Source organism: Capricornis sumatraensis, chromosome 7 (genome assembly GCF_032405125.1).
Source record: "Capricornis sumatraensis isolate serow.1 chromosome 7, serow.2, whole genome shotgun sequence".
NCBI lineage: Eukaryota > Metazoa > Chordata > Mammalia > Artiodactyla > Bovidae > Capricornis > Capricornis sumatraensis.
Window position 1 is genome coordinate 90,673,492 of NC_091075.1, and position 25,728 is coordinate 90,699,219.

At 36.0% G+C, this 25,728-nt stretch overlaps 1 protein-coding gene across 3 annotated transcripts in view; it reads right to left on the reverse strand.

The window, feature by feature from the left end:
• Positions 1–2,604: 2,604 nt before the first annotated feature.
• The window catches only part of ANKRD17 (ankyrin repeat domain 17), a 168,661-nt gene continuing 145,537 nt past the window's right edge, over positions 2,605–25,728 (reverse strand). For all 3 annotated transcript variants that reach the window (XM_068975662.1, XM_068975661.1, XM_068975660.1), the window contains 6 exons: positions 22,904–24,540; positions 15,073–15,270; positions 6,792–7,040; positions 6,067–6,245; positions 5,506–5,670; positions 2,605–4,669 (listed from right to left, as the gene is read on the reverse strand). In XM_068975662.1, the coding sequence (XP_068831763.1) occupies positions 4,610–4,669; positions 5,506–5,670; positions 6,067–6,245; positions 6,792–7,040; positions 15,073–15,270; positions 22,904–24,540 (2,488 nt within the window). In that variant the 3' untranslated portion in view covers positions 2,605–4,609. The remainder of the gene's footprint in view (positions 4,670–5,505; positions 5,671–6,066; positions 6,246–6,791; positions 7,041–15,072; positions 15,271–22,903; positions 24,541–25,728) is intronic.

Sequence of the window (25,728 nt, forward strand, 5' to 3'; positions counted from 1 at the left end):
CACACATCCCAACATATGTTACATACAGAATTTTTTTCCAAAAGTAAAAGCCTGTATCACTGTCTCCCTATCAACTTGTCAAGTTAAAACAAGCAACCTATTGGTACTGACTACTGGTTTAAAGTGGAAAAGAATTTTACATGGAATTATCTTGGCCTGAAGGTTGAGGGAGCAAAGGAACAACTTCTATGCTGCTGCACTCCTCTTGTTCTTAAATCAATTTTTCAAGCTATTCCTCAAATTCCTAAGACTTCCTTCTGTGGATTTGTATTCAGGAGTCGGGGCTGGAACTTCTTCAATGAGTATAGGTTCACCTTTTCTGCTACATTTTGGGGTCACAGCTCATAGTCTCATTTAAAAATATTCCACTTCTCTAAGTTTGAATATTGTGACCTAAATAAAATGTATGAATATTTAACCTAATTTCATATACTTAAAACATACAGTTTACAATTTGGTTAATGGAGATGATCAGGACTGGCTATCTACTTGGTACAGAATGTAGGGAGAAGTATTTGTCAATTACAAATACAATATACAAATGTATATGTATGTACTGGTAACAAACATTGTGATACCCTGAGTATTTTGAGTGGAAAAATATACTACAGAGTGACTATACAAATACTGGGGAAACCAGCTGAAATCATGTCAACCCTAATACTTTGCAAATGGATATATTATGTTTAAAAAGTTCATTTTAAAACATTTTTTAACATTTCTAAAAAGTTCAACTACTTGTTATTACCTTATTCCTGGTCTTTTTATTCATACTACATCACATAGCTAACTTTTTTCTTAATTTTATTTAAAGCTCCTGAAAAACAAAGACTATATATTTACTGTCAGAAATTTCTGAAATTCTTATTCATCACTGTGCTGAACACAGGAATGGAGGTCAAAATGTGAATATAGTCTATTATATATATATATAGACAGTCTATATGTACAGTCATTTAAATTTCTCTCTTCCCAAATACACCTTCTCAAGTATTAACAAAAGAAACTTTAAAGGATATTTTCATGAGCAACTTAAAGTGATCCCTTGGAATTACATTTCCTTTTCCTAATAACGCATTGCTTTTTAAAACCAAAGTTACCTAATGTAGAATTAGCTTTTTTTCTCATTAAAAAAATTATCTTGAATTATCATTGACTTCGTCAGTCAGACACGACTGAGCTACTTCACTTTCACTTCACTTTAAGTACTAAGTATACAATATTGGCTTTTACTTTTCAAAAGTGTGAACTGATTTCAAGGTAGAAGTCTCATATGAAACCTCTAATGACCCAAATATTAGTCCTATATTTTTACTGTCACATAAAGAAATTCTTATTTATGTCAAAGCCACAGTAACACATTTTTCTCTGTATTCACTTATCCAAAATATAAGTGATGGTGTTTTTGCAATCAAGGTGTGTACCACTGTAGATTAAATATTAGAGCATTAATGATGCTCTCATCCTAAATTCCAATCATTTGCAATTAACAGCAGTTAATTTACAATACCGTCAGTTAACTGAGTGTTGTCACTTGCTTAATCTGGGATATATATATTTCCAAAAAGATTCAGGAGCATCTAGAATTTACAAATTACAATGTAAATATCCCAAACATTAATATTAAAAGACATCTGAATAGATACATTTATCTAAAGTAAAAATACAGAGTACTGGTATACTCCATGTTAGTAATGAAAAACAGTGAAATGGTTTTCCTTTGATATTTTGAGTTAAAAATTTGTTATATGAAAGTTCTAGCATTCTTTAAATGTCATGCCAGATTTATCTGTTTAATCTGACACTTTTATTGTTTTTAAAAAGTGTTTTTAAAATGTGCAAAAAAATTTATGAAATGTATAATTAGGTCATTATAATCAACAGAAAAATATAATAATATTTTCATGAAAAACAAGACAGGAACTATTAATAAACTATTTACCTCCCTTCTCCTGAGAAGAAAAATGACTGTAAGATAAGTATAGTAATTACCCCCAAAAAAAGTAATTTTCAATTACTAATAGATTGATTTAACTTTGTAGTAACAGGAATCAGAAGGGAAAAATACCTTTCACATAAATACTAAAATCACTTTTTTGGAATATACTGGTATATGCTGAAATATATGTTGAAAAGGCATACCATGGGAATTCTCTTGGCACCAGTACACAAAATCATTTCTAAATGATTACACAATAATTTGGAGATTAATTCTTTTGGGATTTAAAGTGTGAACTAACCTAACTGTTACATCTAAGAGTTAAGCTGCTTCTTAAAAGAGTAAGAGAAAAGAAATACCTTATGTAGTCTGCAATTATACATACCACATACTTTCCAAAAAGGGGGAAAAAAAAGACCTGCATGGTCTCAAAAGATGATTTTTTTTTATTATTCAAATAAAAGTGCACTGCATTACATCTGAAATATAAAAAATGTATCTGAAAAATGTTCCCAGTACAGACTTCTAAAACCATGGTATTATATTTAACAAGCCTGGCCCCAAAAACTAAATTAGGAGCATTCCAATCAATATTCCCCTGTCCCATAGCTTTGAAGTAAAAAAAAAACAAAAAAAAAAAAACAGTTTTTCTCTGTTTTTTAGCAAGACACCCCATCTTAAGAAACTCACTTTTGTGAGTCAACACAAGTCATGTGTTGTGATAAATACTGGGTGGTATCTGTTATCTAGCAGGATTATTTTAATTAGAAAATAACCCTAGTAAACACAGAAAAGAAACTAAGCAAAAAGTTATAGGATAGTGGCAAAAGTCATACATAAAATACTCTGTTAAATAGCATTATACCCCTTTCTTAGTAAAGTGCAATAATTTTATGTCATAGCTACATTTATTTGTAGGATATCATTTAGCTTTTCCTTTAAATATGGTTGTATCAATCACAGACAGGGAGAAAAACAAATTTATATATTTTAAGACCACCTTCTAAATTAAAAGATACAAATGTGTTTATAAATTTCTGGATATGTTTGAGAAATCTTTTTACTCTTTACTTAGGCACCCAGAGTAAAAGAAATCATTTCATTTACTTGAACAGTCAAGGAACCATATTAATATTGTTAACCTGGGTGATCTATCTGAATTTTAGTTAATGTTAATGTTTCACCAATGAGGAATTATGTCTATTATTTTTTAAAGACATTACTTCACTTTTATGCTTACTTTCTTTTATATTTCAACCATATAATTTATTGTTATCACATGAGACAGGGTAGGACACATATTCTTCTTGGAATATGTTACTGTTTATTTTTTCAAGTGAAATGAATAGATAAATCCCACTGAGTAGTTTAGTGTGGCCCTGTGTCTTACATAAACAGGTTAAACAGGAGGCTTTATTTTGTAACCTGTGTATTCATGTCTACCGTAAGTTGTCTTAATGACAAACGCCAAATTTATTTTATTACTTGCCCCAAGTTAGCTGTTGATCCCTTTCACTGATAATATACAAACAAGTGTAGAAATTAAGACGACTTTAAAATATGGAAAATAAAAACTTTAACTAAATTATTGAAAACTTGAATTTTTATGTTGACTCCTGATGACTCCAAAGCCAATGTTAAGAATCAATATTATCCAATATAAAATAGTACACTGAATTGTTTAATAATAAACAGTATATTAAGAACTTGTATATGCTGACTGGGAACCAGTGGTGGCTTTTTAAATTCTCAGAAAGACTGAATGTTTTATGGTTAGAAGAAACCACAGGTGATGATGCAGATTCTCCATCTCTCTGTAGCAGCCATTAGAGTAAAAATCTTTATAGAATTATTTCATGATCAGAAAGAAAATTTTACTGGTATTAGTGGCAAGGGTGAGGAGAGAAACAAAAGAGTGAAGAGAGAAGTGTGTATTAGTTTTTAAAAGTGTGACAAGGTAATAAAAAGACATGAAAAAGTGTTAAAATTTCTTACTCTATATGTGCCTTGCTGCAAACAAACTCAAAAGGAGAGCAGCATGGGTATTTTAAAAGCCAGCGTCGGGAAACATTCACTGATAATGCCCGTTGTTTTACTTTATACTTAAATTACACAAGCAGAAAAGTTATACTTATTAATAGTTTAATGTATGAAGGAAACATCCAGATTTCTGAATATGAAGGTACATATCTCACATTAATTTAAGTCTACGTAAAGTAGAGCCTCTATACTGACATATTGAAATTTACTTTCTGCTTAGCCTTTTCTGTTATGTAAACAATTGTACATTTATTTGCCATTCTAAAACTTCAGGATCAAGTTTACATAATTTTGCTAAATTTCCGTGTTTGCTCAGAAGCAGTTTACAGTACTAAAACCAACCAGCCAAAGAACAGCTTCAACAGAAAGTTATGTCCAAGGGGAAGAGGGAAAAGAAAAAAAGAAAAATGATAAGAAAAAGGCTAACTAAGGTAAAACGGATGATGATGGGGAATGGGCAGTCACAAATGTTCACAGAAAATAGGTCAGTTAGTAAGTTCTTCTGCAAAAAGCCTACACACTTCAGTCAAGCACATCAGTAGAATGATTTGGGAGCATAAATTTTTTTTTCGGCCACTTGTGATTTCCTCTGAATGGAAAGGAATCTGCAGGCTAACAAGCTGATCCTCATCAGCCAAGCTGGTTCATATGCACACTGTTCATGTGAGGTGCCCAGGGTCCAGTCCACACCTATGGATATAAAGCATACATTTTATTAAATATGTATTTAACATATACTTGATTAAAATAAAACTCTTAAACACTAAGGAATATTTATGAACTAAACCAGCTAAGTTTCTTAGTCAATTGGCAACATACTGGGAAACAATCATTTTTAAAAAACCATTATCTGAGTACATACAGGTTGATGATTGTGGAATGAAAATCAGGTATTAAATATACATCACAATAAGTTAAAATATACAACCATCTCTAAGCATTTTCACAGTTACATACTATTTTGACATTTATAATATATTTAATAAATAACCTCTAGATGGACCTTTTCACACAACTAGTAAATTTTGATACATAAAATTATAAAACTTTACAACTTAAAATCTTTTACCTACCACCTGCTACTCAATGGAATATATTATGTCTTTCCTAATTTTGGCCCCAAACCACTACCTTTGGTACCCTTTTCCATATCCCTCTGGTATATTTCCAGCTATAATAAATTTCCCTCAATTTTCCCAACTGCCCATATTCACCAAACTCTCTCACAACCATGATTTATCTCTATTACATTTGTCTTGGCAGCTATGTGCTATGCTTAGTCGTTCAGTCGTGTCTGACGCTCTGCGACCCCATGGACTGTAGCTCATCAGGTTCTGTTCATGGAATTCTCCAGGTCAGAATACTGGAGTGTGTTGCCATGCCCTCCTGCAGGGGATCTTCCCAACCCAGAGATCAAACCCAGGTCTCCCGCATTGCAGGTGGATTCTTTACTGTCTGAGCCACCAGGGAAGCCCCTTGCCAGCTCATAATCATTAAATAAATGTTCATGGAATGATCAGCCTTACCGTTTGAGGGCCATTATTTTCTGTGGAGCTTGAAACCATCTTTATCAGGGAATTCCAAGAGGGGTCCGCAGCATGAGGGCCATTAAATATGGGTCCTCCAGCACCATCAGGAAGTGGTGCTACTGGAGGAATCATTGCATTCCCATACACAGAAAAAGGCATACCCTTAAAAAAGAAAACAAAGATTATGCACACTCAAGTCACTGGTTATTATTTTTCCCAGTATAATCAATACCCTAAAATTGTATTTGAAACCACATCATTTTGGAACATGTAAGTTATCTAAGTGATTTAAAAATTATTTTCCAATATATGATTTCTTCCAGCATTAGACAGAAGGCAGTATAAGCCTAGTATATAAAAACTTTTGTCAAAAAACATTTCTCTAAACAACTCAGACAAAATCAGGATTTATAAGTATGTTTTAGCTAGATTTTCACCTATTATTTCAAGCCAAAGCTCCAGCACCATTTCACAAATGCTTATACATGGGAAGTAAAATAAGGCTAATAATCAGAAAATCATTTAGAACTAATGAACATGCTTTTAAATCACCATTACCCCAACTTTAGGAAAGTCCATGTATCCTGCAGGAACATGCTGATGGAATGTACCAGAAGGAGTTACAATTCCTGTACTCTCTCGCTCCATTGCTTGATGTTGTGAAAACACTCCTGGATCAGACATTGGCCTGTGAATCATAGGATTTCCCATCCCAGGGTTACACCAGTCTACTTTGTCTGAGGGAAGATGAGGAGGCAGAAAAAAATAATTGGAGATATTTAAAATCAGAAAACAGCAAAAAAAAAAAACTTTATATATTTCTAATATTTTCTACATTGTATTGTGAATTCCTTCAGAATAATGACCTACTTGTATATCTTTGCCACAATATTTGCATGTTTGTAGGTAGTGAAATAATAGCCTCGTAATGTAACCTAAACACTTTGTGTTACAAAACAACAACAAAAAAACTAAGATAAAACTAAAGAGCCCCAAAGGAAATAGTAATATCTCCTTAATATGATGAAATGAAGAAATAATATGCTTGCATTAAACTATACTCAGCAATGATTAACTCAGTGAGAGATCACAGGTGAACAAAAAAAGTTCCAAACTCTTAAATAAACTGATTAGTCAAAATGAAGGGATATGAACACATATTTTCTTAAAAGAATGCCTATGATAATTAAATACTGCTTTTAAAATTAAAATTATTTAAATATTTTAATATTTTAGTTAAATGTATAAACTTAACTTCCAATAAGCAGAACTGCATACCATACCTTGATTGCCACCAATCCCTTCAAAGGACCAGATGCCACTATGTCCTACTGATGTGGACAAATTACTCCCAATAACAGATGGAGCTGAAGTTCCAGTTTGCCTGATACGTGCAGAACGTTCCGTCCCAATAGGGACTGGAACTTTTCTATCCTGAGAGACGTTGCTGGGCTTTTCTGACCCTAAAGGTACTGATGATGGGGCAGGAGAAGGTGCACGAACTCCAGAGGATACTGACTGTGCAGGAGAATCTAGAGAAAAGATATTGGGAAATAATATACACTGTCTCTATAGACCTTGTAATTTTGTAAACAAAATTTTAGAAATATGAGTATAATTCTTAAATAATAAATTATGTATATTAAAATCTGGTTAAAGTTCTGTGACTTTGCAGTCATTTTTTAATTTGGCTCACAATTTTCCTATTTAGTTTCGGGATATTAGAATGTGAAATATGAATGCTGCCTGCACACTAATTAATATTTAAATTAATTTTCCCTTAACCATAAGTAAAATATAACACCAGAGCAATGAGAAGACAATGTTTAAATTAAAAAGAAACAACAATGACAACAAAATGGAGGTGGGGAAAATCACTGATTGTATTGGCAATTTTTAAACTATTTTCCTTGGGAATATTTGTCCCTTGGTTGTATGTTAAAAAAAGTAAGTAAGTAAGTTTCTTTAAATCAGGACTTCACAGAACTTTAATATGCTGATAAAATACCAACAGAAGGCTATGTTTCATAACCCAACTGTATCTTGTGGATATTCCACAGAACACACTCTTAGAATTGGCAATTTAAGCTTTACTTATCAAAACAAGGCTAGTTCTTAATACACGCAATTTGGGAATATTCATTAGTGACTTAGTCTCTTTATACGCTATAGTGAAGAAAGTCGCTCAGTCGTGTCCGACTCTTTGTGACCCCATGGACTATACATACAGTTCATGGATTTCTCCAGGCCAGAATACTGGAGTAGGTAGCCTTTCCCTTCTCCAGGGGAATCTTCCCAACCAAGGGTCGAACCCAGGTCTCCTGCATTGCAGTCAGATTCCTTACCGGTTGAACCACAAGGGAAGCCCAAAACAACCACCACCACCTTCTTTGGAGTAGAACTTAGGATATATTTCAAGCTCTTTTACTGTTTTTTATACATGCTCAGATGCTCAGTAGTGTCTGACTCTTTGTGACTCACGGACTGTATTCCACCAGGCTCCTCTGTCCATAGGATTTCCCAGGCAAGAATACTGGAGTGGGTTGCCATTTCCTTCTCCAGGGGATCTTCCCCACCCAGGGATCGAATCTGGATCTCCTGCACTGCAGGAGGATTGTTTACCAACTGAGTCACCAGGGAAGCCACCATAGTGAAGAAGGAAAACCAAAACCAACCATACTTTTCTTATGAAAGTCTAAATATAAAGCATATTTAAAATCAAAGAGAGGCTAAACTGTAGAGGAACTTGAAGCTTAGAAAGTCAAACAGTTACCTGCATAGTGCATAGCTACAATTTATTTGAAAACAGAAAAACTGGTTTATGAACTGAATCTTTGAGGGCTACATACAAGATGAGATTATGAAGAAGCCTATATGTAAAGAGAGTCAGTAGTAGAGGACTGACAAGAAACAGACTATGAATGAGAGACCGCAGATCCTCTAAAGTGCAAGAGAGAGAATAGCTGTCTCAAAATTTCGATGGTTTCAAAGACCACCCTGCATAAGCCTTGAGGTAAGCACCACTTTCCTTCAGATTCCCAGGTCTACAGTCCTTGCTACGAAAAGAGCCTAATTATAATTTTTCTTCTTATCCCTAATTATCATAATTTCTTTAATTAGAATAAACAAGAAAAATCTAATTCAGAGTCATGTTATTAAATATGCTAACTTATAGAGAAAAAACAGATTTTACAGGTTTTGTTGGAATACAATCTTGGGAATCTGTTTTAGGAAAAAAAAAAATACAAGTACAAAACTCGGTACAGGACCTTGACAGGGCCCCTTGCAAATGAGATACCCCAAAACTTAAGCTTCAGTAAATCCACTTCAGTTCTGAATTCAAATTGGAAGAGCAATGTGACTTACAAATGAAAAAAGTGCTCCTGCAGGAAAACTGCACTGCACTATCACGCCTCAGTTCAGTGTTAACTGAACTACAGTAGATCATGAGATGACTGTGGTTAGTTATGAGTAACAAAAATTTTTTTGAAGGTTAAAGAAAACAGAATAGAAAACAGCAGCATGAGCATATACTGTAAGGATGTAAGTATTGTTTTATAGATATATTTCAGTCACACACAGGTATATGCATACTGAGTCATGATATAAAATTAATTTTTTCCTTAAAGAAACTGTCATTATTATTATTTTTTACTGCTTTTAGATACAAAAGAGCCTTATAAGATTGAACTGTCAAAGTGACCCACTGACTAAATTTGCCAAAGCCTGAAACTCACAGAGCACCAGTGATCAGTACTCAAGGCATGGACTGGTTGAGCACTGACAGGATAGATCTTAGCAGTTGGGGTGGGATAAGGGCTCAGGGGATCTCTGCCTAGCCTGTATGCAGAAGGATCTTGGGTATCACCAGTCTGTTGTTTTGCAGCCTCAGGAAGGTTCTCTGCTTTCTTTCTTTTTTTTTTTTTTTAATTTTTCATTTGGAAGTAAGGGACCCATGTCCCCCACATCCTAGTTTAATTTGCCAGAGTCCTACTATCATGTCCTGACATCCTATAGAGGAGAAGGCAAAAAGAGAAGTGGAATGCATGGACAAATGTTGATAAAACCTGTTCAAATACCTAAAATCAGATAAATACATTGTGAAGAAGAAGTAATGCTTCTTGGGTTAGTTTTCCAACAGCATCCAGAATGGCAATTTTTATGAAAAATATATAGATAAATATGAAAAAGAAAATTTTAAAAGACTACCATAAATAAACAAACCATGAAATGACATTTATGTGAACAGATAACATAAAGAAGAATCAGAAGTCAGGTAAAACAAACTAAATGGTCATTAAAAAGTATTAAGATTTATATTATTAGTAGTAGTACTGTTAGTCCCTCAGTTGTGTCCAACCCTTTGTGACCCCATGGACTGTAGCCTGCCAGGCTCCTCTGTCCATGGAATTCTCCAGGCAAGAATACTGGAGTGGGTTGCCATTCCCTTCTCCAGGGGATCTTCTCAACCCAGGGATCGAACCTGGGTAGGTGATGAAATGCAAACTAGTTAAAAGTTCAGTAATAAAGGGAAAAGTCTGAGAATCTTGGCTGAATCAACCAGTCTAATAGTTGCAAAATGATGACTCAAACTGTAATTCCTTTTACATTTATGAGTTGTCATTATACCGTAATGACATTGTAAGTCCCCTGTCTGCACTGTAAAATTTTATTTATAACCATTACATACTCCATGGATTCTTATTTTACCAGCAAGCTGACATTATTCATTTTGATGGTTAAATTGTCCTGAATTTGGCTAGTGGGAGCTCCTTCAAGCTATATGCTGCATTCCTCTGACATGCCCAACCATCTAAACACTTAATTACTTTCTGACACTACAAGACTTTTTGCAAACTTCTCTTATACTCTTCCTGCCCCAGCTCTCAAACCAGCTATTTCCCAAACAAGCCCTAGTTTCTTTTAGTGGATTAAAACATTAACAGACAGATCTGGATGCTGAATGTGCTTACTGCTACTGAAGATCCATTGCTTCTAGGCCCTTTTCAGTAGATAGTTCTGGGGGGAAAATGGCAACTTTATGTGATTCAATCCAAAACATAACATCATTTTAAAATCATGAGTTCATATTGATCTTTTAATTCCAATACAATTTCATAGCATTCTTCCTTGCCTTACTCTACATTCTTCTCTTCCTACTATCAGAGCCCTGGATTACATCATTTTCAGTATTCTTATTTATTCATTTGCTCAGCCCTATAATATAACCCGCATAGGTTTAAAATTGCTCATCCATAACATAAAATACAAATGTCCTATGTAGAAGTGAAGATTTTGTCTGTAGTCTATTTGTCTTTACAAAATACTAATGTCTTTAAGACTTTTTAGATTGTTTCTTTTTCATTTAGTAGGTTTACGTTAGTAATTTAAAATGCAGACAGGTTTACTTGTTTCTATTTATATTCAATTTTAGTGTTTTTCCTTTCATCAAGGTTGATTCTGTTTTAAATTTGTGAATAATAACATGGTTACAAAAAAAAAAAACTATTATTTCTACAGAGGTAAGTTCTACTTCTTCCCTATTTCCTTACATTCTGCCTGAGTCTGATGAGGAATAAAAGCAGTTTCAAAGTAAGTGCCCACAGATTACTTTACAAAGGGAAAAATGACAATTTGAAAGTGTAGAAACCTATGAAACCAAGTGATCAAAATTAACAGCACAAACTGACATTTTATATTTTCTAATGTAATACAATGAGAAGGCTGCAACACTAATAGGAATGTTCCTGTCAAAAATACATAACTTAAACTTAAAAATTAAGAAATATCAGAAAATCAAATTGAACCATTTTACCAAACAACTGATCTGTAACCTTAAAAAAAAAAAAAAAGCTTTCTTTGAAAGATTCATAAAATCTAAGGAAACAGTTCCAGGTTATTTGAAACTAAAAAGACATAGGAATTAAATGCAATCTGTGACACTGATTTTAATCTTGAAAAAGAGGAGATAATAAAGGCATTATTGGGACAACTGGTGAAATATGAGTATGGACTATATATTAGATAATAATAATGTATCAAACTAAAATTTGCAGAAGTTGATAACTGCATTGTACTTTTGGAAGAGAAAGTTCTTGTGATTCTAAAATATTATAATCTGGGGTATTTAGGGGAAATCAGTTTGTATCTGCAACTAACTGTAAAATGATACAGTAAGAAACCCTTACAATTCCTACACATACTCTACACATACACACTTTCTTTCTCTCTCTCCTCTCACACACACACACAGATACACAGCACTGCACGGGAGGAATGTGGCTACATGTTAACAAGTAGTGAATGGGCGTGGGGGAAATATACAAGGGTTCTTTATGCTATCTTAAAGGACCCTAGAGATATAAACAAATGCAAATGTTTACCATAAAAACGAAACACAATACATTTACCTTAAGTGGTTCATGGTTCAAAAGCAGAAAAGATCTGTAAAAATGTTTTAGGACAACTGTGTGTGTCTGTGTGTGTGTGTGTGTTCTTAGTTGTGTTTGACGCTTTGTGACCCCATGGATTGTAGCCCGCCAGACTTCTCTGACCATTGGATTCTCCAGGCAAGAATACTGGAGTGGGATGCCATCACCTCCTCCAGGGGATCTTCCTGACTCAGGGATCCAACCTGCATGTCTTATGCCTTTTGCATTGGCAGGTGGGTTCTTCACCACTAGTGCCACCTGGGAAGCCCCACTGATCTTCCTTATAATGAACTAAATAAATAAATATCCTCCAGTACACAAATTTATGTTGTATTGAATACACCTTTAAATGAGGCTATAACTTTTTAATTATAAGCCAGATAGTTAAGACTAAAATGTCATAATCAATTACTCCTTATAGTTATATTTACTTTCAATGTTCTATTAATAGTTTGTTTAGATAAACCAGGCAAATAGCTATGTTATACTATATTCACTTTATCTCAATTATGATTAAGAAACTTTCTTCAGCTTTTTCAAAGATAGGTAAAGTATCCTCAATAGGAATCGCTGTGAACTTCTCTCCTTTTATCTTGGTACTTTATTTGCATACTTATTACATTATTTCTGGCATGTTTTTGTCATAGTCACTTATTTATTCTTTCTTAAACCACGTATTTTAACTTAGGGACACCTGTACAAGGATATGCAATATTCCATGTGACAGTTTTGTTATTTGACAAACACAAGAAAAACTATACAATGTGTAAATTCACTATATATATTCATGCCTTCACTGGCAGACATGCAAATCTCTCAAATATGAATTTTTTTAAATTCTTTCATTCAGTTAACCAGTCTCTATTAACTGAGATCTAATGTTGTTAGAAGAAATTGTTAAAACTTAAAAAAAAAAGGATTCTTATTAAAATTTCCTCAAAGTGAAAGCAATTTGATGTCTTTATCCTCACTAAATAAATAACCACAAATACAAAAAAACCTACTACCCTTATTACAGAATTCTCTTAATGTGAGTTGAATTCTCTGTTTATATAGCAGATGAGAATTAAAGCAGACAAAAAAGTAGCCTTATACTATAAGGCTACAGATCCTTCTTCTTGGAAGCTACATTCTCAAATCTAAAAGTAAATGTAAATCAACAGGTGACAACACAAGACTGTCGATTCTCAAAAAATGATCCATCTTAGAAATAAACCTCAAAAATACAATATTCTAGCTTTGATAGAACTGAAGTTGATTCTAATACTTTAAAAGCCTGGAGACTATTTAAATTCCTCCTAATTTCAGATTGCCAGGAATAGTATTTATTTATTTATTGAGGTATAGGATTTACAACTTTTTGTTAGTTTCTGGTGTATAATATATACTCTTCTCCTTTTGCCTTCAATCTTTCCATATATATATATACACACATACATATAGGTACATGTACATATATACTGATTTCCATATTCTTTTTAATTATGGTTTATTGCATGCTAGTATGCCAGCAAATTTGGAAAACTCAGCAGTGGCCATAGGCCTGGAAAAGGTCAGTTTTCATTCCAATCCCAAAGAAAGGCAATGAAAAACAATGCTCACACTACCACACAATTGCACTCATCTCAAACACTAGTAAAGCAATGCTCAAAATTGTCCAAGCCAGGCTTCAGCAATACGTGAACCATGAACTTCCAGATGTTCAAGCTGGATTTAGAAAAGGCAGAGGAACCAGAGATCAAACTGCCAACATCCACTGGATCATCGAAAAAGCAAGAGAGTTCCAGGAAAACATCTATTTCTGCCTTACTGATTATGCCAAAGCCTTTGACTGTGTGGATCACAATAAACTGTGGAAAATTCTGAGAGAGATGGGAATACCAGACCACCTGACCTGCCTCTTGAGAAATCTGTATGCAGGTCAGGAAGCAACAGTTAGAACTGGACATGGAACAACAGACTGGTTCCAAATAGGAAAAGGAGTCTGTCAAGGCTGTATATTATCACCCTGCTTATTTCACTTCTATGCAGAGTACATCATGAGAAACGCTGGGCTGGGAGAAGCACAAGCTGGAATCAAGACTGCTGGGAGAAATATCAATAACCTCAGATATGCAGATGACAACACCCTTATGGCAGAAAGTGAAGAGGAGCTAAAAAGCCTCTTGATGAAAGTGAAAGAGGAGAGTGAAAAAGTTGGCTCAAAGCTCAACATTCAGAAAACTAAGATCATGGCATCTGGTCCCATCACTTCAATGGAAATAGATGGGGAAACAGTGGAAATAGTGTCAGACTTTATTTTTGGGGGCTCCAAAATCACTGCAGATGGTGATTGCAGCCATGAAATTTAAAGACGCTTACTCCTTGGAAGGAAAGTTTTGACCAACCTAGATAGCATATTAAAAAGTGAGACCTTTGCCAATAAAGGTCCGTCTAGTCAAGGCTATGGTTTTTCCAGTGGTCATGTATGGATGCGAGAGTTGGACTGTGAAGAAAGCTGAGCACTGAAGAATTGATGCTTTTGAACTGTGGTGTTGGAGAAGACTCTTGAGAGCCCCTTGGACTGCAAGGAGATCCAACCAGTCCATGCTAAATGAGATCAGTCCTGGGTGTTCATTGGAAGCACTGATGCTAAAGCTGAAACTCCTTCAATACTTTGGCCACCTCATGTGAAGAGTTGACTCATTGGAAAAGACTGATGCTGGGAGGGATTGGGGGAAGGAGGGGAAGGGGACAACAGAGGATGAGATGGCTGGATGGCATCACCGACTCAATGGACATGAGTTTGAGTGAACTCCAGGACTTGATGGACAGGGAGGCCTGGTGTGCTGCGATGCATGGGGTTGCAAAGAGTCAGACACAACTGAGTGACTGAACTGAACCAAACTGAAGTCACTTCAGTCCCATTCCATTCCTTGTGACCCCATGGACTGAAGCCCACCAGGTTCCTCTGTCCATGGGATTCTCCAGGCAAGAATACTGGAGTGGGCTGCCATTCCCTTCTCCAGGCATAGTTTTTAAATTATTAAGAGATTAAAAACTTAAAAATTCCAAACTTTGAAGAACTTTAACACTTTTTTTTAAGGGAACATAAAGGCAAAGTCTTCCTCTAGAATCACTGTATATTACTCACCATTTGATGCTGATGAACATGGAGTCAACAAACTAAGTGGGGAAAAATGTTGTCTGTTAAAGTTAGCAGCTGTGGGTGCTCCTCCAAGGGGTGCCCCAGGTCCATACATTTGACCTCCTGAAAGGTTTGAGGCAAAGTTTCCCAAGTGTGTAGAGGAAGGTGTTACAGAACCATATGGCGAATCCATATTGACAATACCTACAATGCAGAAGATAAATCATAATTTACAATAGTTACCCTTAAGATATACAACTAGAAAACCCTAAGAGGAGCCTAATAAATGCAAATATATTTTGGATTATTAAAAAAATTTCTCCTTGCTTACTTTTTCCAGTCCACTGACTCATTACCTCCCCCTTTATTTTATAAAGGTAGCCATAAAAAGGAAATTACCGTGAAAAATATTTTATATTTAATTTTAATTTTGACGGATTATTATTTATTATAGGATACATGGAGATTTAATATAACACTAGAATTTACATAGGTTTGGTGGGCAAGGAGTTGTATCAAATTTTATCTTTAAAAAACTTATAGAATTCAATCATCAATTAAAAATAAATATTTAAAAAAACAGTTAAGGGGAGGGAGGGATGAGTGGGCAAATCACAGAGGATATTTAATATACTGAAAATACTCTGGATGATAGAACTGATGGTGAATACACATCACTAGACTTTTGTTCAAATTCACAGAATGTACAGCATTACAAGAGTGAACCCTCAAGTAAACTATAGACTTTGATAAGGATGTGTGAATGTACGTTCATCAATTGTAACAAAAGTACTACTCTAGAGTGGAATGTTGGTAATAACAGAGGCTATGCCTGTATGGAGGCAGATGGTATGGGAAATCGCTGTACTTTTCTCTTAATTTTGCTGTGAACTTAAGAGTGCTACTTAAAAAAAAAACACCCTCAAAAAACGAAATAAAAAAGCTACAGAAAAAAAGGACTGTAGATATACTCTTGTAACAAAGAGACCTGATGATCAGCACCTTAACTAAAGTGACCATGCCTTCTATAGCTAATTGAGGAACAGTCTGTCACTGAGTGCCTCCTGATATAATGTAGTGTGAGATTCAAACATTACCTATCTGATGTTCCTGCTAGAAATGTTTAACCAGAATGTAACCATGGATTGAGAAAACAGGCAAATCTGAAATGTAGGACATTCTTCAAAGGATTCAGTGTCGAGAAGAACAAAAGAAGGTGGTGAGATGTTTTTGACTGGAGGAGATCAAAGAGACATAATAGCCAAAAGCAATGTGTGAACCTTGATGGCTGCATCAAAAGGAGAGAAAATACAATGTATAGGCATAAAGGATATTATCTGGCATGATGGTTCTACATATTGGGTGCTATTACTGAATTAATTTTCCTTTTCTAGGGCGTAAAAACAGTGGCGTAGCCGTGAAGGCAAACATGCCTGTGTTGACCTGAATCTAATACTTCCCCCTGACGGACTCTCAAGTTAAACTTCATGGCTAACTTTGGCTCTAATCACTGTACACCCCTGAAAACTTCACCTCCCTATGACTGTGTCCTTTTCCTATACTTTTCCAAAAAGAAAGTATTTCCTTTTTCTCTAAATCTTAATTTTAGTATTTTTTTTAACATTTAGTAATTTTATTCATTTCATTTTCATTATTTTACAGTATTAGTAAAAATAATGGTCATTATAAATAAATATAAAATGGAAGTTGATGGAAAATCCCAAGACTTCAAGGTTAATTCCCCACCCCCACCGCCCCCCCAAAACTAGCTAGTATATGGCATATATCCTTTTATATGTTATCTTTAGGCATATATTCACTTTGTGGTGGTGGGTGGTTTAGTCGCTAAGTCATGTCTGACTCTTGCGACCCCATGGACTGCAGCTTACCAGGCTCCTCTGTTCAGGGATTTCCTAAAAACAAGAGTATTGGAGTGGACTGCCATTTTCTTCTCCAAATTTTAGTCTTTCTTAACATATTTCTGACAAAATGCGGTCCCCTGGAGAAGGGAACAGCAAACCACCTCAGTATTCTACCTTGAAAACCCCATGAACAGTATGAAAAGGCAAAAGATAGGACACTGAAAGATGAACTCTCCAGATCAGTAGGTGTCCAATATGCTGCTGGAGATTAGTGGAAAAATAACTCCAGAAAGAATGAAGAGATGGAGCCAAAGCAAAAACAACACCCAGTTGTGGATGTAACTGGTGACAGAAGCAAGATCCGATGCTGTAAAGAGCAATACTGCATAGGAACCTGGAATGTTAGGTCCATGAATCAAGGCAAACTGGAAGCGGTCTAACAGGTAATGGCAAGAGTGAACGTCCACATTCTAGGAAATCAGCGAACTAAAATGGACTGGAATGGGTGAATTTAAATCAGATGACCATTATATCTATGACTATGGGCAAGAATCCCTTAGAAGAAAGGGAGTAGCCATCATAGTGTTAACAAATGAATCCAAAATGCAGTACTTGGATGCAATCTCAAAAACGACAGAATGATCTCTGTTTGTTTCCAAGGCAAACGTTACAGTATATGCCCCAACCAGTAATGCTGAAGAAGCTGAAGTTGAACGGTTCTATGAAGACCTGCAAGACCTTCTAGAACTAACACCCAAAAGAGATGTCCTTTTCATTACAGGGGACTGGAATGCAAAAGTAGGAAGTCAAGAGAAACCTGAAGTAACAGGCAAATCTGGCCTTGGAGTACAGGATGAAGCAGGGCAAAGGCTAATACAATTTTGCCCAGAGAACGCACTGGTCATAGCAAACACCCTCTTCCAACAACACAAGAGAAGATTCTACACATGGATATCACAAGATGGCCAACACTGAAATCAGACTGATTATATTCTTTGCAGCCAAAGATGGAGAAGCTCTATACAGTCAGCAAAAACAAGACCAGGAGCTGATTGCGGCTCAGATCATGAACTCCTTATTGCCAAATTCAGACTTAAATTGAAGAAAGTAGGGAAAACCACTAGACCATTCAGCTATGACCTAAATCAAATCCCTTAGGATTATACAGCGGAAGTGAGAAACAGATTTAAGGGACTAGATAGAGTGCCTGATGAAGTATAGACAGAGGTTCACTGACACTGTACAGGAGACAGGGATCAAGACCATTCCCAAGAAAAAGGAATGCAAAAAAGAAAATGGCTATCTGAGGCCTCACAATAACTATGAAAAGAAGTGAAAAGCAAAGGAGAAAAGGAAAGATACACCCATTTGAATGCAGGGTTCCAAAGAACAGCAAGGAGAGATAATAAAGCACAGTGATCAGTGCAAGGAAATAGAGGAAAACAATAGAATGGGAAAGACTAGAGATCTCTTCAAGAAAATTAGAGATACCAAGGGGACATTTCATGCAAAGATGGGCTCAATAAAGGACAGAAACGGTAGGGACCTAACAGAAGCAAAAGATACTAAGAAGAGGTGGCAACACAGGAGAACTATACGAAAAAGATCTTCATGACCCAGATAATCACGATGGTGTGATCACTCACACAGAGCCAGGTATCCTGGAATGTGAAGTAAGTGGGCCTTAGGAAGCATCACTACGAACAAAGCTAGTGGAGGTGATGGAATTCCAGTCGAGCTATTTCAAATCCTAAAAGATGATGCTATGAAAGTGCTGCACTCAATATGCCAGTAAATTTGGAAAACTCAGCAATGGCCAAAGGGCTAGAAAAGGTCAGTTTTCATTTCAATCCCAAAGAAAGGCAATGCCAAAGAATGCTCAAACTACTGCACGATTGCACTCTTCTCACATGCTAGAAAAGCAATGCTCAAAATTTTCCAAGCCACGCCTCAGCAATATGTGAACCATCAACTTTCAGATACTCAAGCTGGTTTTAGAAAAGGCAGAGGAACCAGAGGTCAAATTGCCAACATCTGCTGGATTCATCGAAAAAGCAAGAGAGTTCCAGAAAAACATCTATTTCTGCTTTATTGACTATCCCAAAGCCTTTGAGTGTGTGGATCACAATAAACTGTGGGGAATTCTGAAAGAGATGGGAATACCAGACTACCTGACCTGCCTTTTGAGAAATCTGTATGCAGGTCGGGAAGCAACAGTTAGAACTGGACATGGAACAACAGACTGCTTCCAAATAGGAAAAGGAGTACGTCAAGGCTGTATATTGTCTCCCTGCTTATTTAACTTATATGCAGAGTACATCATGAGAAATGCTGGACTGGATGAAGCCCAAGCTGGAATCAAGATTGCCAGGAGAAATATCAATAACCTCAGATATGCAGATGATACCTCCCTTATGGCAGAAAGTGAAGAAGAAAGAACTAAAGAGCCTCTTGATGAAAGTGAAAGAGGAGAGTGAAAACATTGGCTTAAAGCTCAACATTCAGAAAACGAAGATCATGGCATCTGGTCCCATCACTTCATGGCAAATAGATGGGAAAACAGTGGAAACAGTGGCTATCTTTTGGGGCTCCAAAATCACTGCAGATGGTGACTACAGCCATGAAATTGAAAGACGCTTACTCCTTGGAAGGAAAGTTATGACCAACCTAGATAACATATTAAAAAGCAGAGACATTACTTTGTCAACAAAGATCTGCCTCGTCAAGGCTATGGTTTATCCAGTAGTCATGTATGGATGTGAGAGTTGGACTGTGAAGAAAGCTGAGCACTGAAGAATTGATGTTTTTGAACTGTGGGTTTGAAGACTCTTGAGAGTCCCTTGGACTGCAAGGAGTTCCAACCAGTCCATCCTAAAGGAGATCAGTCCTGGGTGTTCATTGGAAGGACTGATGTTGAAGCTGAAACTCCAATACTTTGGCCACCTGATGTGAAGAGCTGATTCATTTGAAAAGACCCTGATGCTGGGAAAGGTTGAAGGCAAGAAAAGGGGATGACAGAAGATGAGATGGTTGGATGGCATCACCAACTCAATGGACATGAGTTTGGTTAAACTCTGGGAGTTGGTGATGGACAAGGAGGCCTGGCGTCTGCAGTCATGGGGTTGCAGAGTCGGATACGACTGAGCAACTGAACTGAACTGAACATATTACCTAGATTTTACTTTTTTTGAAAAATGAAGTGTTTTCACTAAATTCCAACTTTAAAAAAATTAAATAAAAAAAGCATTTCTTATTCATCTCCAAAATATGGAAATAGCTCATGCAGCTCAATAGAAACAAACACTCTGTCAAAAAAAAAAAAAATGGGCAAAAGATCTAAATAGACATTTCTTCAAGCAGACATACAGATGGCTAAAAAGCATATGAAAAGATGCTCAACATCACTAATTATTAGAGAAACGCAAATCAGAACTACACAAGGTATCACCTTATACTGGTCAGAATGGCCATTATCAAAAAGCCCATAAACAATAAATGGTGGAAGGAGTGTGGAGAAAAGGGTACCCTCTTACACTATTGGTAAGAATGTAAATTCATATAGCCACTATGGAGAACAGTATGGAGGGTCCTTAGAAAACTAAAAACAGAGCTACCATATGATCCCTGGTGGCTCAGAGGTAAAAGAATCTGCCTGCAATGTGGGAGACCTGGGTTGGATCCCTAGGTCGGGAAGATCTCCTGGAGAAGGAAATGGCAAGCTACTCTAGTATTCTTGCCTGGAAAATGCCATGGACAGAGGAACCTGGCAGGCTACAGTCCATGGGGTTGCAAACAGTTGGACAGGACTGAGCGATTAACACACTGTATGACCCAGCAATCCCACTCCTGGGCATATACCATAATTTGAAAAGATACATTCACTTCAATGTTCACTGCAGCACTATTTACAATAGCCAGGACATGTAAGCAATCAAATGTGCATCAACAGAGGATGGATAAAGAAGATGCGGTACGTATGTACAATGAAATATTACTCGGACATAAAAACGAATGAAATAATGCCATTTGTCGTAACATCGATGGACCTAGAATTGTCATACTGAGTGAAGTCAGACAGAGAAAGACAGATATATGATACAGTTTGTAAATGGAATCCAAAAAAAGAGTATAAATAAAAAAAAACTTATCTACAAAACAAAAATGAAGTTATAGATGTAGCTCTGTACATATGTAGACAATAAAACTTACGGGTACCAGGGGGTAAGGGACAAACTGGGAGATTAGGATTGACATATATACACTACTGCATATAAAACAAATAATAAGAACCTAGTGTACAACACAGGGAACTCTACCTACTCCTCTGTAATGGCCCATATGGGGAGACACTCTTAAAAAGAGTGGACCTATGTACGTATAGAACCAATTCATTTTGTTGTACACTTGAAACTAACACAACACTGTAAATCAAATATACTCCAATAAAATTTTTTTAAAAAAGCATTACAATGTATTAGCATATGAAGCTTTACAATAAATTATATTGATTCTATTGTTTTAGTACTCAAGAGAAACTGCTTTTGAAAATTCACAAAAAATGTTTCAGTCAACTCCCAGCAAGGAAGTATTTACTGATCATGTTCATTACATTTATGTGCTAATAGGTAAACATAACAATCAGTTCCCATTAGTCCCAGAATGTCATCTCGTCAATAACACACATCAAGTTGGCAACCTTTCTGAAAAGGCATAGATAATATTTTTAGACATCAGTAGAGCATGGAAATAGAAAAAGAACATTACTGGAAAATTGTGGAGTATGAATAAAGTCTCTAGTCTAGTTAATTATACTATTCCAATATTAATTTCTTAGTTTTAATAAAAAGGGGAAGTTGGGGTAATTATAGAAGAACTCTTCCATAAAAAATATTTCAAAGTAAAAAGTTAAAAAAGAAAAAGCAACCACTCAAAACCAGATCTTTAGATCTTCTTTAAATATCAGCACTGCCCAATAGAACTTTTTATGTTAACAGATGTGTTCAACATCTGCACTGTGCAATACGGCAGCTACCAGCTATATCTGCTCATTAAGTAAGTACTTGAAACACGATCAGCCTACAGACACTATGGAAAACAGGATGGAGGATCTTAAGAACTGAAAATGGAACTACCACAACGATCCTGAAATTCCACTTCTGGAAATATATTCAGAAGAAACAAAAATATTAACTTGAAAATATACATACACTCCCATGTTCATAATAGCATTATTTATAATAGCTAAGACATAGAAAAAAACCTAAGTATCCATTCATGGATGAATGGAAAAGAAGCTGTGGCAAACATACACTTTTTAAAAAAAATATAGCTGAATATTCCACTGTGTGTGTGTGTGGCATATAAACACACACAGTGGGATATTATTCAGCCATACATATATTAAAAAAGAAGGAAATTCTGCCATTTCTGATAAAATGGATGTGCCATGAGGGCATCAAACTATGTAAAACAAGTCAGACAAAGAAAGACAAAGTTTATATTTTCATTTATGTGTAGAATTTAAAACAAACAAACTCATTGAAAAAGATCAGATTTGTGGATATCAGAGGTGGGGGGTTGCAGATTGAAGGTAGAGTTGACTGTAAAGTGGAAGTAAAATAAAATTTTAAAAATATATGGTATTTTTTTATTTGAAATAAAAGCAAACTTTTGATGGCATTATCCTACTAAATTAAAATATAAGAGCCTTTGTTTTTTTATTCTGAAAGAGAAAAATGTATCTGATGAAGAAATTTACTTACAGTAAATTTAAGGTAAAATCCATTGCAGTTTCTAAAAAGATTTAAAAAAATAATAATGCCATGCTAAATACACAATACTCACAACAGCATTTGATTTAGTAAAACAGTTTGTCCATCTGGCCCAGTCAGAGTAAAAGTACTAGAAAATAACCTGAGTTTTGCATCATCTGCATAAATGAGCAGGTGAAGAAATGTCAGAAAATACAATCTTACCTGAGGGACTTGGAGCGGGTCTCTGTAATGGTGGTCTGAAACCTGGAGCTTTAGAAGTATCAGATTGATGTAAGGGATCTGAATTTGGCAAATATGAGGATTTTCCTGATAGCATAGATTCTGGTGTTGACTGAGATGAAACAACAGATCCTCCCCAGAAGGCATGAGCAGAAGTTGGGCTATTTTCAAACAATGTGCTAAAGGGCCCAAATGGTAAGGGGGCACTGAAATTGGGAGCAATAGGTTTATTTGCTGGATGTACTGAATTTTGACAAGCACTTTGTGTACTTAAGGTCGAAGGTAGCTGGACAGAGGAGGGAACACTGTGAGGTCTTTTAATGTGATTGACACTGAGGACTGCAACAGATGAATTCTGCACTGGAGCTGGATTCTTGTGAGGGGCAGTTGTGCCATGAGGGGGTGGTCTAATAGCAGGTGGTTCCACTTTAGGAGGAGGCTGGGAGCATCCCATTTGTGTCTGAGGCATAGGGTAAGTCACTGGGGCAGTAGAAGGCACCGCCACTGGAGCAGAACTTGTGGTTGCTAAAGGAGGAGCAGTCATTCTGACTTCCGGGGGAGGAACCTGAGACTGCTGAAGAGGTGGTCTTGGCTCCTGAGAAGCAGATCCCGGAGGCTGTTGCTGAGTAGAATGAACTGATGAACTCCCAGAAGAACTGCTGCTGTTTGGAGGTCTACTGTTTGTTGTTTCTACTACTGGTGGACTACCTGCTTCCGGTTCAGAGGAAGATGCCCCTTTATTTGGAGATGCTGTTCCACAATCCAAAGGGCTGTGTCTAGAAACTCCTCCTGGCTGGGCTGGTGGTGACGGGGAAGATGGGGATGATACTGGGTAGTGTTCTTTGGCAGTAGGCATAGGATATGTGGCATTTGTGGGTGCAGTGCTGTTGTTGCTTGCTGTGGTTGTGACTGTTGTGGTGGTGGCATTGGATGTCTTCACAACTGTGACAAAAAGCTGCCTTCTAACAGAAGGTGAACTCGGACTGCCATTTGTAGATGTACCAGGCACCGTTGAAGCTGATGAACTGGTTGTAGTTGTTGGACTTGAAGTTAAAGAACCTGCTGAATTCACCTGAGAACCACTGCTATTCTGATTGCTATGGCGAGGCACCATGTGAGGCTTAGGCGAGTTAGTAGCTCTGGCAGGGCTCAAAGGCCTGACAGGAAAAGGACCCCAAGTGGATTGAGCTGGTGGAAAAGTACCTCCAAAGTGGGTCATGGGCAACCTTGGTGGACGGATCTGTTGGAAAGTCTGAGCAGCAAGCAAAGCATGTGCAAACTGTGGAGGAGGATATGCTAATGGAAGAGAAACTGGAAAACCAGGCCTCACATTATTCACTGGATTCTTAATGGTTTTGTGAGTAGATGCAGAAGAAATTGCAGGCACAGTAAGTGCTGTGGCAGTTTGAGATGTTGATGACAGAGCTACAGTCGTCATTTTAATTCCCATTAAGGAACTGTTAGCAGCAGTGGTGGTAGGTGCTGATGACCCTATTTTGGAATTTGCTGAGGAGCTTTTCAAACGATTCTTTGGAATGAGTTCATCAATTTCTTTGTCTGGATCCTTGATCAGAGCATTGATCAACTGAGTTGCCTGTCTTGTTGATTCAGTGCCACCCCTACAAGTTGACCAAAAAAAAAAAAATTAGGTCCAATTTCCCCTTTTGAAGATATATAAGGCCTAAATTCATTCGTGTGTACACTGCACATGTATGCACATATATACAGAAAACAGATAAAAAGCTGAAGCAGCAAGTTTTCTATTTTTGAGGTATTTTGCAAGCAAAGGGATAAACTGTCCAACACACCACTGTATCTTTCAAAGGAGAAACAAATTACTTCTTTTCAAAAAATTTAATTTCACTATTGTTTCCTCAGGCTAAGCAATCATTTTCCTACTGTGAAATACATTCTAGATCGAAAAATCACTGCACTTAAAACCCTACATAATCCATATTGTTACCATTAAGTTAAACAATTGATCAATATTAAAAACAGTACAATTAAGCAAGAACAATAATATCACTGAGTAAGAAAACAGTCTTTTATTTTAAATTCAGGTATGTAAAATGACTCTATTTACAGCATGTTTACTACTGGTTTCTTTATAAGTAGAGTGATTATTTTAACTATTTTGGACAGATGTCTCAAAATGAGAGAAGAATCCTGATAATGTCAACAATGGCCATAAGGTCAAAATCCAGTCTTCAATGTTTAGGAATATATGTGACTGATAGGAAAACCTTATGGAAACCCCGAGGTGGAAATTACTCATAAAGGGTTTCTGCTTTCCCTCTTCTCTGGATAAGGCAAGTGTGACCACACCTACGCCAGAAGAGGCATAAAAAAGATAGAAGAGGAGGATAAATATAAAACAGAGTGAATTAATTGCCTTCTTCCTGTTGAGGCAAGTTATTAAACTATCAGCCCCTCTATTATTATGAAGGGCACCAGTCTATCACAACCAAATTTATGATTTCTTATAATATCATCTTTAAGGCTATTACAGCTTAGAAATACTCAAATATTCAATTCAAAACAAATATCTACTTTAGATTTATATCTATTACTGAGCTCATACTCTAAGTATACAATCTGAGAATAATAAATCTCAAATGCTAATTTAAGAGAAAGATGGAAAACTACTAAAATGTGTTAGTTAAAAATACTCAGAATAAGTTTTAAGAATGCCTTTTAAATGTTTATATAAGGAAAAATTATTCAAATCTTTGTCATATATACAAAAAAGAAAAATTCTTTTAAAGTCCTTTGAAATACTTCATAAGAACATATAAATTAGAAAAACA